Source organism: Pseudonaja textilis, chromosome 2 (genome assembly GCF_049901715.1).
Source record: "Pseudonaja textilis isolate UNSWEBS1 chromosome 2, rPseTex1.2, whole genome shotgun sequence".
In the NCBI taxonomy this organism is placed as follows: domain Eukaryota; kingdom Metazoa; phylum Chordata; class Lepidosauria; order Squamata; family Elapidae; genus Pseudonaja; species Pseudonaja textilis.
In genome coordinates, this window is record NC_141991.1 from 53719800 (window position 1) to 53732592 (window position 12793).

The 12793-nt window shown below is 36.3% G+C and overlaps 1 protein-coding gene across 2 annotated transcripts in view; it reads right to left on the minus strand.

The window, feature by feature from the left end:
* Window positions 1-466: 466 nt before the first annotated feature.
* The window catches only part of FBLN2 (fibulin 2), a 136480-nt gene continuing 124153 nt past the window's right edge, over window positions 467-12793 (minus strand). For both annotated transcript variants that reach the window (XM_087923910.1, XM_087923909.1), the window contains exons 14-18: window positions 11781-11906; window positions 10721-10837; window positions 10499-10627; window positions 7545-7668; window positions 467-4015 (exon numbers count right to left, since the gene is read on the minus strand). In XM_087923910.1, coding sequence (XP_087780036.1) covers window positions 3658-4015; window positions 7545-7668; window positions 10499-10627; window positions 10721-10837; window positions 11781-11906 — 854 coding nt within the window. In that variant the 3' untranslated portion in view covers window positions 467-3657. The remainder of the gene's footprint in view (window positions 4016-7544; window positions 7669-10498; window positions 10628-10720; window positions 10838-11780; window positions 11907-12793) is intronic.

A 12793-nucleotide genomic window follows, 5' to 3' on the forward strand; every position in this document is an offset into this window, starting at 1 on the left:
GCTTGCTGTAGTGTTTTGAAAAGTGGAGCTCCATACATGTTCCAATATGTCACAAAACAATTCTTAGGTGGAGCAATAGCATCTAAGATGCACTACATGAGGGCTGTCAAACTCGTGATCTGTGGGCCAGATGTGTCACATGCTGGCCATGCCCATTTTAGTGAAGGGGAAAAAAGTTTTTAAAAAACCAGAGGTGGCTGTGATTCTATCTTGCCAAGAGAAGTCCATGGATGTGACCAAACTTATCAAAGGTTAAGCTCAGTTGGAGGGAGGCACTTTCTTCACAATTAGGAAAATATTTTAAACATACCAAAGGAATTCAATCATACCAAAAATAGGTGCTATACAAATACACGAAGATGTGAGTTGTAGCTATGCTTTTAGCAAACAGCTAAAAGTTAGCTTTTACATAACCAGGTTAATGAATATTCAAAAAGAAGTTGAAATCTAGAAACTGTTTTATCTAAAAAAAAACCCAAATATTTATTTTTAACAATCAGTGTTCATTTGTAAATTTCTACAAATCCTTTGATTAAGGTATCTATTAGCACATATGGGCTATAGACTTCAATCTTATTCAGTTATTTTTATAGAGTAAAGCAATATAAAAATATACATTTTGCATTGGGCTATTAGTATGTGATATAGTCTACATACACTGCCAAATAGTCTTCCAGTTTTGTTGGGTAATTCAAGCTAGAAAAGTAGAAAACATACCAATCGCTCTACTTCAAGTTTATCTTAATTGGATAGTCATGCAATACAATCAGGTATTCAATACTGTAACATTTTAATATCTTGGTTTGGCATTGTTCATCTTGGATATTTCCTTGAAAAATTATAATACATCTTGTCTGAATCTAACATTCCTAGAAAATAAAGTGTCCCTTCAGGATAGAATTTAAAAACCAAGCCAAGCAAATGTTCCAATTAGCAAGCCATATTTCAGCACCGTGCATCCGTTGTTTCCTTTTGACCTGAAATTACTTCACTTTAAGTGTAGATCAACTGCCTCTCTTGGTGTTAAGTCCTTATTTAATTTTAAATTAAAGATTGTCAGTTAAGTGTGCATCACTTTCAAGGGGAAGAAAAAAATGTAATAGTGAGTGAATGACAGAGTATCCTCTATATTATTCAGAAATAATTCCAGTTTGTGCTGAATGAGACTAATTTCCAAATAAATGGGATTTAAGTTATGGGCTCATTGTGCCTCTGATATTACAATATGGACCACTTAAGAGTTGTTAATCTGTGTTGAGTGCAAGTTCAGATATGGGTTTTCTATCTTGAAAAGTTGTCTAGAAGGAGATAGAGATTGCTATTTATAAGACAAATTATGCAGACTGATACGCTTGCATACAACATGCCCCACCATGGCCTTGGGAGGAAAGCATCCTCTTGAGAGTCATAGAAAAATAATTAAATACATGGCTATTCTTTCCTTCCAGACAGCCATGATTCCCCAGGATAGGATAATAAGGGAGAGGGGGAAAAAATCCTTAAAGAGCCCAAAGGAGTGCCAAACTCTGAACTACTAGACGGCAGCATATATGACACATTCTTGTTCTCGTGTATGTGATAAGAGTCTGGTGCAGAATTGTTGCAGGGAAGGGGTTCTTTCAGGTGGTGCTAAGAGGCAAACCAGCCTCGATCCTTGGTAGGCAGAAAGAGGCCAAGAGTAGACCCTTCCTAGTTATTTACAGGGCATGTCTGATAATTGTGCAGATTGTGCTTTAATCTGGCAAGAGTCTTTCTACAGGTGAGCAACAATAAAGAAATTAATCTGAGTAAATAATCACATTGGTTTTGGTTGGCTGCCTGACATTGTCTCTAATAGTCACCTGGTTGCTTGTAGCATTAGTACTATGCAACTTGAGTGGCTGAGAAAAGCATTTAAAGCTATCCCAGTACAACCCAGGAATTAAATGCTAGGGCTCGTTTGGATTTAAAGGATGATGCCTAATGTATCTTTAGTGAGCATTCTTTCAGAAAACAAACTGCTACAAACGAGCAAACCACGTGGCTCCATCATGAGGCCCAGGGCCCTGGACTCTCAGCATTTGCTGAGAAGGTTCTTGGGAGCCTCCAGCTTGACATAGATGTTCAGCCTTCATGTATTTCTTGGAGCAAAGAGAGATTTATACAACAATTTTATTGCCCCCAGAAGTGTGGCAACAATTTTATACTGTTAGTCCTCGACTTACAACAGCTCATTTAGTGACTGTTCAAAGTTACAAGGACACCGAAAAAAGTGATTGATGACTGGTTTTTACATTCATGAGCATTGCGGCATCCCGATGGTCATGTGATCAAAATTCAGACTCTTGGCAAGTGACTCATATTTGTGATGGTTGCAGTATCCCAGGTCATGTGACCGACCACCTTTTGCCATCTTCTGAAAAGCAAAGTCAATGAGGAAACCAGGTTCACTTAACAAGTGCATTACTAATTTACAGTAAAATCTACAGTGATTCACTTAAAAAATATGACAAGAAAAGTCGTTAAATGAGGAAAAACTCACTCAACAAATGTCTCACTCAGCAACATAAATTTTGAGCTCAATTATAGTTGTAAGTCGAGGTCTACCTATAATGCAGGCATGAACATACCAGAAAGTCCCAAGAATTTACATGAGAAGCACAGCAAATAGGAGGTCTCAGAAGTTACGTGGTAACCTTCACATCCTATGGTATTAGAGCACCAATAACCTTGAATAAGGTGAAAAGGTAACTCTATGGAAATGTCTCACAGTGACATTTGCTCAGATATGGGAAAAGTAAATATTGATTATATAAATACTATATGAGGTTGGGGGGGGTTGGTTTCAGATGAATTAACTGTGAGGCCTATATGCATATTAAGTTTGGTCAGACTTATTCCTGGTCACTTATTTCTTCCTCTGCACTGCAGCCATAATTTCCAACTTAAACAAAGGAGGCAGCAGCCTTTAGAAACTGGGTGGGCATATCAATGAAGGGGGAACACACAGACTGATCAATATCTGATGTGTTACAGGAGGACGGAGGGATAAAAACAGAATTTGACTGGCATAGCAAGTTCTCATATTATGGGCATCTTCAGCAAAGGAAGATTTTTGTCTTTTTAAAATTATATTGTTTAATTGTCAGTAAATGAAAAAAAAAATCACTGCCTGATATGCAATTTCTTTCCTTTTTTAGTTGTTTTAAAGACTGGGAATTGGCCTTCTGCTCTCTCATGAACTAAACTGAATTGCACTTAAGCATCGTTCAAGTGCAATTTATTTTAATGGCTACATATTTATTTTCCCTTTGAAATCCATCTTATCTGAACTATTTAAGTTTGGCTAGATCATGCCCCCAACCTTGGTAACTAATTCTGAGGTTGTCATTGGTGCAATATCAAAATAACTTTCTTTTAAAAGGACAGCATAACTACTGTACATATTTGCGTCAAAGCTCAAGAGCCTTATTTTGCTCAGAGTTATTCAGAGTTAAAAGAGAAACAGGTGAATACATTTTAAGTTAATTTTACAAAAACAAAGATACTTTAGGAGCTAGAAAAAATACGAGAGGCTATATTTTACTATCAGTTTTTTCTCTATTACCACAAGCTTTGGCAGGAAAGATTTAAAAAAAGAAAATAGCACCAGTGAGCTTCAACAATAATACATCCATCTTAGTATGCATGAGATGTAATGAAGATATAAATTTTGGCCAGGAAGGTTGTGTAGGTTCCTTGACGCCAAAGCTTCATTTCAACATCTAGCAAGAAGTCTTTGGGTTCCCTCACTTGCCTCTGAAGATAGACTATACCAGTATAGGAATTAAGCTTTCGGGTATTGAAGTAGTTTTCTTCATTTCCTTTGTTGATTGTAAGGATTATGTTGTCTCCAGCATAAGCAGGCGAGGGACCAATTCGGAAAATATGAGCTGGAACAACAATGTTTGTTTGGAAATTAAGCTGATAATAAGTAATGCGGAGTGGAGTGTTTTGGCAATCCAAATAGTTGAAGCAGTTGATACGTTCACATCTCCTGAGAGAAGAGAAATAGGAAATATTTAGCACTTCAGTAACTGGGATTTTGAAGGCGAGCTCTTGGACAGCATATTAAGCAATACATAGCACAGTTGAATATTACTGATCGTGCAATTAGCAGCTGCTTGCTCTTCTTATATAACCCTCACCATGTCAATGCAACTATCAAGCCAAGTATCAAAAGGTCATGAACCTGAAAACCTCTCCTGGAAACTGCAATGAATGTAAAGGAATGCGTAGAAAATTATTCTGCACAGGTTGGCCTGGAAATGAATGGTGAGATTCATCCACTTACAATATTCTGATCAGGCCACATGAAATCCCTGGAACTCATGCTTACAAAGTTAGCATCATTTCCAACTTATGAAAGTTACTGTGATGGTTCCTTCATGGAACTCTGTTGTGCATGTAAAGTAAGCATTTATGTATGCTTACATAAATGCAACATGGTGTTTTATTAATTGCACAGTAATCTGACGTGCAAAACTTCCATTATGCAACTTCCATTGTTTCTGGAATGGTTACATGGCTGAACACACTGCATCAAATGAAAGCATCAGAGTAAGATACCAGTTTATGCTATATACAATTTTTTAAAATATAGAAGAACATATTGTGTGCCAGCTATGATCTTTCCTGGATCAGTTACCTTGCATTACTGGATTATCACTATGCATTCTACACGACACTCTTTTGAAGACAAACCCTAAATTCCAGCTGATGAAACCTGAAGCATTCTGGGTATTTATGGGTTCATAACTATTATGAGAGCTGCACTGATTAAGAGTTAGCCTTAGTTGCAATTTGACTTGCTGGTTGTCACCTTTAAAGCTCTCTATAGTTCAGGGCCTAGATATTGCCATGACCGCTTTCCCTAAGTTGAAACTGCCTAGTCAATAGTCAACAACTGGAAAAGAGGGTTTGCTGAAGATCTTATCACTGAGAAAATGTCATATTTATGACATTCTGGCTTGAGCCGTCTCAATGATGGACCTCTCCTTGGGTATGTATACCTTAGACCTAGATATTTAGACCCTTGTCACTACATTTCCAGAGCTGTAATACAGCTCTTCAGAAAGGCATTTAGGAATAAATAACATAATACAAACAGTAGCACATGGACCTGAATTGACATAATTGTAAGAAACGTTCTTTGTTTTTAAGCTGTTGATATTAATTCAGTAAGCCAGTCTGATTCTGGAAATGGACAGCATATATGTTATAGTGAATAATTTAACTGTAAATACTAGTAAATAATCAGTACTGATCCCATTGAACCTAGAATTTATTAAAGTGCTGTACTGATAGCAGGTTTTGCAAATAATGCTTTTATTGCATGAGTATTGATCTTTATGGTTTGGCCTGGGCCATTATTTGCACCTTCTCTGCTTTATTACCACACATCTTTGCAAACCTAAGAGATCTCCACTGAGGTTTCTTCATTTCTATGGGGATCAGTGGTACATTCTTAAAGCCAGGTACTTATATCCTGTTTAAATTATATGGCCCTCATAATTATATGGCCCTCATAAGTCATTGAATAGTTGTTTTTAGTTTATAATTTGTGTAAATTTTCTTTTTCTACTATTTTATAAATTGAATCCATTTACTTTCCTAGGCTAGGATAACCTTTGGCATACAAGAGATATTCCAAAAACTGTGCTTATCTGGTAAAGATTTGTCTAACAATAGCATTTTTAAAAAAAATTCATTAATTGGAAATAAGGTGAAGCTTTCTTAAGATGTAACTAACAGTGGCTTTCTGACCCCACTGAGGAATTAGATCTGTTTATCTTTATAGATTATATCTAATTTTCTAAATGTTTTCTAAATGTTTATTTATTCAATTTATATAGCCATCCATCTCAGCTTACAATAAACAGATCAAATATGTAATATAAAAACAAAAACACATAGCAACATAATATCATAAAAATAACTATCAGCAAAGCCAAGGGATGGGCTTGATCACATCCTCAGGGCCACAAAACCAAGTTTTCAGATCCTTAAAAGGGCCAGCAAGGTTGTCACTAGTCTAATCTCAGACAGACTTATTTTCCAATGGGCAGGAACCTTAGTTTTTGCCTCCTTCTAAGCAGTCAAAAAATCCATTATATTTCCATCACAATTCTGAATGGCTCATTCAGATGTGTAGAGACAAATGATGGTCCTTTTATAAAAAGCTGTAGATCTCTATCAGATGAACTGTGCCTGAAAATCCCAACTACTGTGCAATTGTACAATGCCTTACTTGCACATAATTCTGGATGATGGATTTCTCTATACTCTGAATACATGGTTTCCACCAAAAAAATAATTTTCTCCATTAAAAATCAATAGGCTTGCAGTCCCTCCTTCTTTGCTCCTTTTGACTTTGGACCCTCTTTGCTCAGCCTGCTCCCATCACTAGTACCAGATACTGTCAAGAAGGACATTTGTTTTTGCTCTCTAGCCCTAGATCTTGCCTTTTCCAGATGTGCCGTTTATACTCTTTCTGTTCCTTAAGGTCATAGTATATCAAAGATATTCTCCCATTGGTTATTTGATAAATTTCTGATTTAAAAAAATGGATTACCCAGTGTCTCCTTAATGTTATTTTCTAGTTTCTCATTTTCTGTAGGATGATGTTCTCTCTCATTAACTGAGGCCTCCTTTAGGAGTAATATAAGAGCCATAGATCATTTATTGTGAATACCATGCCATTTGTTTTTCAAATTTTTATTTAATGGGAAGGTATCTTGGATCCTCATTCATTTTTAGTCATCTGGGGATAAAATTACCATCACATTTTGTCCCTTAGAGCACCTTCATGGCTTTTAAACTCATAGCTCTTACAGCACCTTTTTAAAAAAAAATCACCATGAAATTCAACTATCAAAAATGGTTAAGACTATCAAAAAAGAAAAGAAAAGAAAAGAAAAGAAAAAGAAAAAGAAAACCATGGCCAAAAGAGCTGTAGCCTGTTCATCAGAATAACGAAACGTATCTAGTTCAATTTTAGCTAAATATTATACGACATACAAATGTAATGATCTAACTGCATACGGGCTTCTAGAAAATTTGATGGTAGTATTTATCACATTTTTATTGCTGAAGTTTGGTTTGGAAAGGCAAGAATATGGGATGAGAGTGGGGAGTACATTTACATGAGAAAATGGAGTAAGTGTAAATGAGGATGGTGTGTACATGTATCCATGTAAGTAAAATGTATATTTGATTTTGAGAATGTCTACCATGAGTTCTTTTCCAGTGAAACTAGAGCTACCTATTTCAGTTTATGGTCACATTTACTCTGAACTGTAGAATCAATGGTACATTGTTCCCCAAATGCTTTGCCTGAAGCTATTTGTAGCAGGTTTGTCTTTAAAAATTAAATAACATGTTGGTATTAATGGATTAGATCTTTGAAAAAAGCACAACAAATAGAAGTGCAACAAACACTCTATGTCCAGCTGAGTAATTATTAAGAGTGTTAACGTAATTAGCTGTCATGTAAGAGGAGTTTGAAGGGTAATTATTAGACTTACATGTCCGACACTTTTCTGTAGTTCGGTGGACACTCAATTAAAAGGCATCGGAAATTGCCTTGAATATTATAGCAAGATTCTGCTGAAGAACAGTTGTGGGTTCCCATTGCACATTCATCAATATCTGAGGATGAAGCACACACAAAAATGGCAATTCGGTAGCATCCTTCTTCCACAAGTGAACAAATCATACCAACTCCACTGGGTTACATATAGGAAAATCAATCATAATGACTCATTTCTATTAATAAAAAGAAAGATTGCCCCACCATGTTAAAGGCTTCAGTTAAATTAGTTAAACAGATTGTAAGTTATGGACTCATTTTATAAACTGCTTAAGCAAGAATGTAGGGACCTTTTCTGAATTACCTTAGTATCAGTATTTGGTAATTAAAAGCATTTATTTATTAAGTTAAATAAATAAATCCGACCACCCCAAGCCAGTACTTGTTCCACAGACAAAGGCTGTACTCCTATCACCTCTGGGATAATCGTGAATCATAAGTATAGTTAAATTTCCCTGTCCAAAGTCAAAGAAATAGCCAGGGTGGGAAATTTGAGATAGAATTTCTTTTCTCTGTTGGTGAAGATGTCCTGGAAAGTCTAAGGAGATGTATGGGTTAGATTGGGCACTCCTATTTTGACTGAACCAAAAGCCATTCCTCACAACCTCTGATAAATTCTGTTATTTTTCACTGAATACATGGAATTTCACTGAATAAAATGAAAAAGAAACAGGTAAGGAAAAAAGGTACCTTCACACCTGACCCAATCCTTTCTAAGCACTTTGTAGTCATCTATGATATGGTCTTCACTACAGCCAACCCCAGTTGATTGAGAAAAAAACAAGACAAATCAACACCCCCTCTAGCTGAATCAAAGTAAAGGTTCCCCTTGCACATATGTGCCAGTTGTTTCCAGGTCTAGGGGGCGGTGCTCATCTCCATTACAAAGCCAAAGAGCCAGCGCTGTCCGAAGACATCTCCGTGGTCATGTGGCCGGCATGACTAAACTCCAAAGGCAATGGAATCTGTTAGCTTCCCACCAAAGTGGTCCCTATTTTTCTACTTGCATTTTTACATGCTTTCAAACTGCTAGGTTGGCAAAAGCTGGGACAAGTAATGAGAGCTCACTCCATTATGTGATGCTAGGGATTCAAACTGCTGAACTGCTGACCTTTCTGATCGACAAGCTTGGCGTCTTAGCCACTGAGTGAATTTTTTTAAAAAAATATAGTGCCCAGATCTCTAAATTTCTACAACTCCAGGGGTAGTAAATGTTCCCTCATTTCACACAGAAAGAGAGAAAATGAACATCACACCCATGCAAACCCATTTCAGAACATCTAGTATGCATTTGTTGGATAACTCCAGAACCTCTGAGTAGGGGAAAATTTTGGTAGCTGTCAAGAGGATGGGGGTTTAAAAAAATATGTATATAAATTCCCATTGAAAGCCTAGTATCATTCTTTTGCAACCAGGAGCTCTTCCCCAAAGATGCATTCAGAGATGTAAGTTGTTGTGGAAGACCTCTATGGTTTGGATGGAGAAGAAGGGCTTGCCTGAGCCCAGATCATGTAAGTGGGATAAAGTAAAGAGTTCAGTATATGTTGCTTACACTTAAGCTGAAAATATTAAACTGAACAGAGTTTTTAAAGCAGGAATTATGAAACCATTGCAAAGTTTACTAAAGAGAATAAGTCTGGATAAACTAGTAAATATATCTGTGACATCTTCTGGAGTGCAGGTGGGGTAAGGTAGGATAAGGCAAAAAGTAAAACTTCCAGTTCCTGCAGAGCACAAGCATCACAAATCATAACTTGCAAATTGTAGTTTGAACTGTTCAGCACTATAGCCAGAAGAGTTATCTCAATTTTCAAAAGGGGATGAAAATATACAATCACATGGGGCATGGTATTCCTGCAGAAGTAATACCAAAGCTCTGGGTGGAAGCATACAGAAGCAGGCGGACACAAATCACTTTCCATTTCTGCCTGCAATCTGCAAGACTTTTTAATTACATGACTGAATAGGGTTGCTTTTCAGGATGGCCCTAAATATAGTTTGATTTCCCCATTTCCGGATCTCCAACTGCTGTGGAGATGTTGATATTGATAAAGTAGCTGCAGAATCCTTGTTGCATATATACTTCTCTACATAGTTGGGAGGCTCACAGATTTTGTTTTAAGACCAGAATTTCATTGATTCAAGTTATATCATTGTGTTTGACGGAAACAATAATTTATTTCTATCTAGGATACTTAAGGTAAGAATGAAAATCTTGCAAGAAAATCTTTCAAGAGCAAGATAACAAAATAGCCATTTGTTGATTTGTGATAGCTGCAAAAGACAAGGAAGGAAATCCTGGCTTAACTCTTTAGCCATTTTAAAAATAATCTCAAATGTCTAGACAGCATTCAGAGGTTTGCCACTAAAATAAATGCTAACAGACAATCCACAAGCAAAGTATTGCAGAGAAATCTGCCAGTTTTTACAGAGGAGACACTCTCCTAAATCAACGTCACTCTTGCAAGGAGTGTGGCTTGTTTAAAGCCATAAGAAAAGAAATTACATGGAAGTAAGAAAAATGACTCCATTGCTGAACAATTTTATGTGTACATTTTTAAATCTCTGCATTAACTTCTACATGTATTTTTGTGCACAATTTCTAATACATACACTTTTGTGATGCTATAGAAGATTCCCTAAAATTGTATTTCAACATTTTTCATCTATTATATGTATTTTTAAATAAGTGATTTTCCCCAATATTTTGTTTGAGTATGCAAGGTTCGTTGGCACATACTTTCCTACTTTATGTTTAGCTTCCTATCCTTTATTGCATTTTTTTTTAAAAAATGAAGATTTTATTCACATACAGCGATGGTAAATGAAAATTAGGTCAATTCATCATGACCTAATGGCAAGAAACAATTTTCTCTCTCTCATTTTTACCTCGACAAGTCCTTCCATTGGCGGCCATAGTATATCCTTGATCGGGGCAAGCACACTGATAACTCCCGGGCACATTGAGACAGCGGAAAGTGCACAGGATGCCTGCACTTTGGGCACACTCATCAATATCTGGAATTGGTACATTAGCAAACATGTGAGGGCAATGGTTTTATTCTCCCAAGAAATGTACACTAGTGCTTCAATGGAACAAATGAGATGTACCTTTACAAGAATGGCTGTCTTCTGCTAATTGGTAGCCTTGCCTGCAGTAACACTGATAGGAACCATAAATATTAGCACATTCTTGATTGCATGGATTATTGTCACATTCATTGACATCTGTGTTGAAAAATGAGTATCAAAGTGATGTTAAATTCAGTTACTGCCACATATCTGTCAGACAAAGTAGAAAAAACCCTTAACTAAATGGATTGTTTTTTTAAAAAAAGACACGGAGCATCTTTAAGCCTGAAGATCACGGATGGTGGTTTATACATGCAGGAAATATATTTGATTAAAATACTAAATTATTAAATTGAGATAATATTAATAAGCATTTGAAAGTCCTAGATGATTACTTTAACTATAACTTAGATGTAGGATGTATCATTTATGGTATCTCTAGGTCTATAGAAAGTTGTATCACACAATCCAGAAATAGATGGAGCCAGGATGTTTTCAGGAAGTTTAAGTTTCACTGAAAGTCTTAAACTTTTCATATAAACTTATGCAAAGTCCAGATAATTCTCACCTAATGGATGTCAAGTCTAGTGTCTATTTAAAGCTACTTGCACTTTGTCTACAAGTAAATAGGTCAGCAGGTGATGCTGTCAATATGGCATTGCCCTACAGGAGGAAGAGGCTCTAGGACCCAAAGAGATGCTAACAGTGTATACACAGGCCCGCTCTGGCCCGCTCTTTCTCCACCTTTGACTTAACAGTTATAACATCATTCATTTTTATCATGCTATTATCATTGTAATGTGGTTCAGAACAATAAACTTGCAATGCAAGTTAAATTAGACTCTAGTTATTCCTTTTCAGTGAAATACAAATACATGAAAAAGGGGCCCAATGGCAGTTAAGGCAGGGTTTCATTTTTATGTTATACTAGATAAAGCACATTGGAAAAATGGGATGTAATTGTGACAAGTAAAGAATAGAATAATATAAAAGAAAGCACAGGGATTTCAATACCCGCATTTAGAAATGTGTTGTTTTCGGTAAGTCATTTCTCACTGTGCTGACTTTTTTTTGGGGAGAGAGATTCATCTACAAATACCTTCACAATGTTTCCCGTCATAAGCCAAGCGAAATCCAGAAGAACACGAGCAATGATAGGATCCAGGAGTGTTTTCACACGAATGCTGGCAGAGTCGGCCTGGATAATTCCAGCATTCATTTATGTCTATTGCAAAACAAAATCAAAACTGATAATCATAAAATACACTTGGGAAATTGTGAGGCAGAAAAAAGGGCAAAGGTGTTAGAGGAAGATTTGTGTAATTGTTTCCATCTTGGATGTTTACATTTTCTTAGTTTATTTGCTTATCAGTATAATGAAACAAAGAAGTAGAGAAAAATGCAGCTACCACCTTATCCAATAAACCAGCACTTCATTTTTGCAAAGGTTTCTACATTTATATTCTATGTTTTTGACTTACCAAATCACTTATAGCACAGAGAATGGTTTTGAAAGCCTCCAGAATATGAAGTAATACTAATGGATGTGTCCCACTAGATAGGACCAGACCAAGAAATGAATTGCACAGGAAGGTTAAAATCACTTTCATGCAAGTCTGATGACTCCTTTTCCTACTTATACTTCAGTGAATTAAATTAGGAACGTGTCTATTTGAGTTGCTTCTCAATACTATCTGACTGTTCTGGACTTAAGGTAAGTTTTAAGTCTTGTTGCTTTGGCAATGGAGCTTGCATACCTCTGTCATATTCTTTTTTCTCTATAATTAGATAATTTTAGACTGACAGTTCATGAATTTTATTTTTTTGGTAAGCAAGGTAATTCATTAGCTAAAGTTAGGGACACAACCTCCTTTTTCAACTGTCAATCTCCTATAATTTCTATCCCGTCAAAGCCCTGTCCCATGCCCCAGCAATGCCAATCTACTGGTACGACTATTAGAAGACATTCTTTGGCTCAGCATCCTGAAGCTATATAAGCTCCAAGCCCTCTCTGTTTTTGTTTCTTCCAGACTCTAAGCCTCATAACCTTTAAATCTGTTTGTTCCAAATCAGCATTGTTAAGATTCCATTCATGTACATTTTCCCAATCAT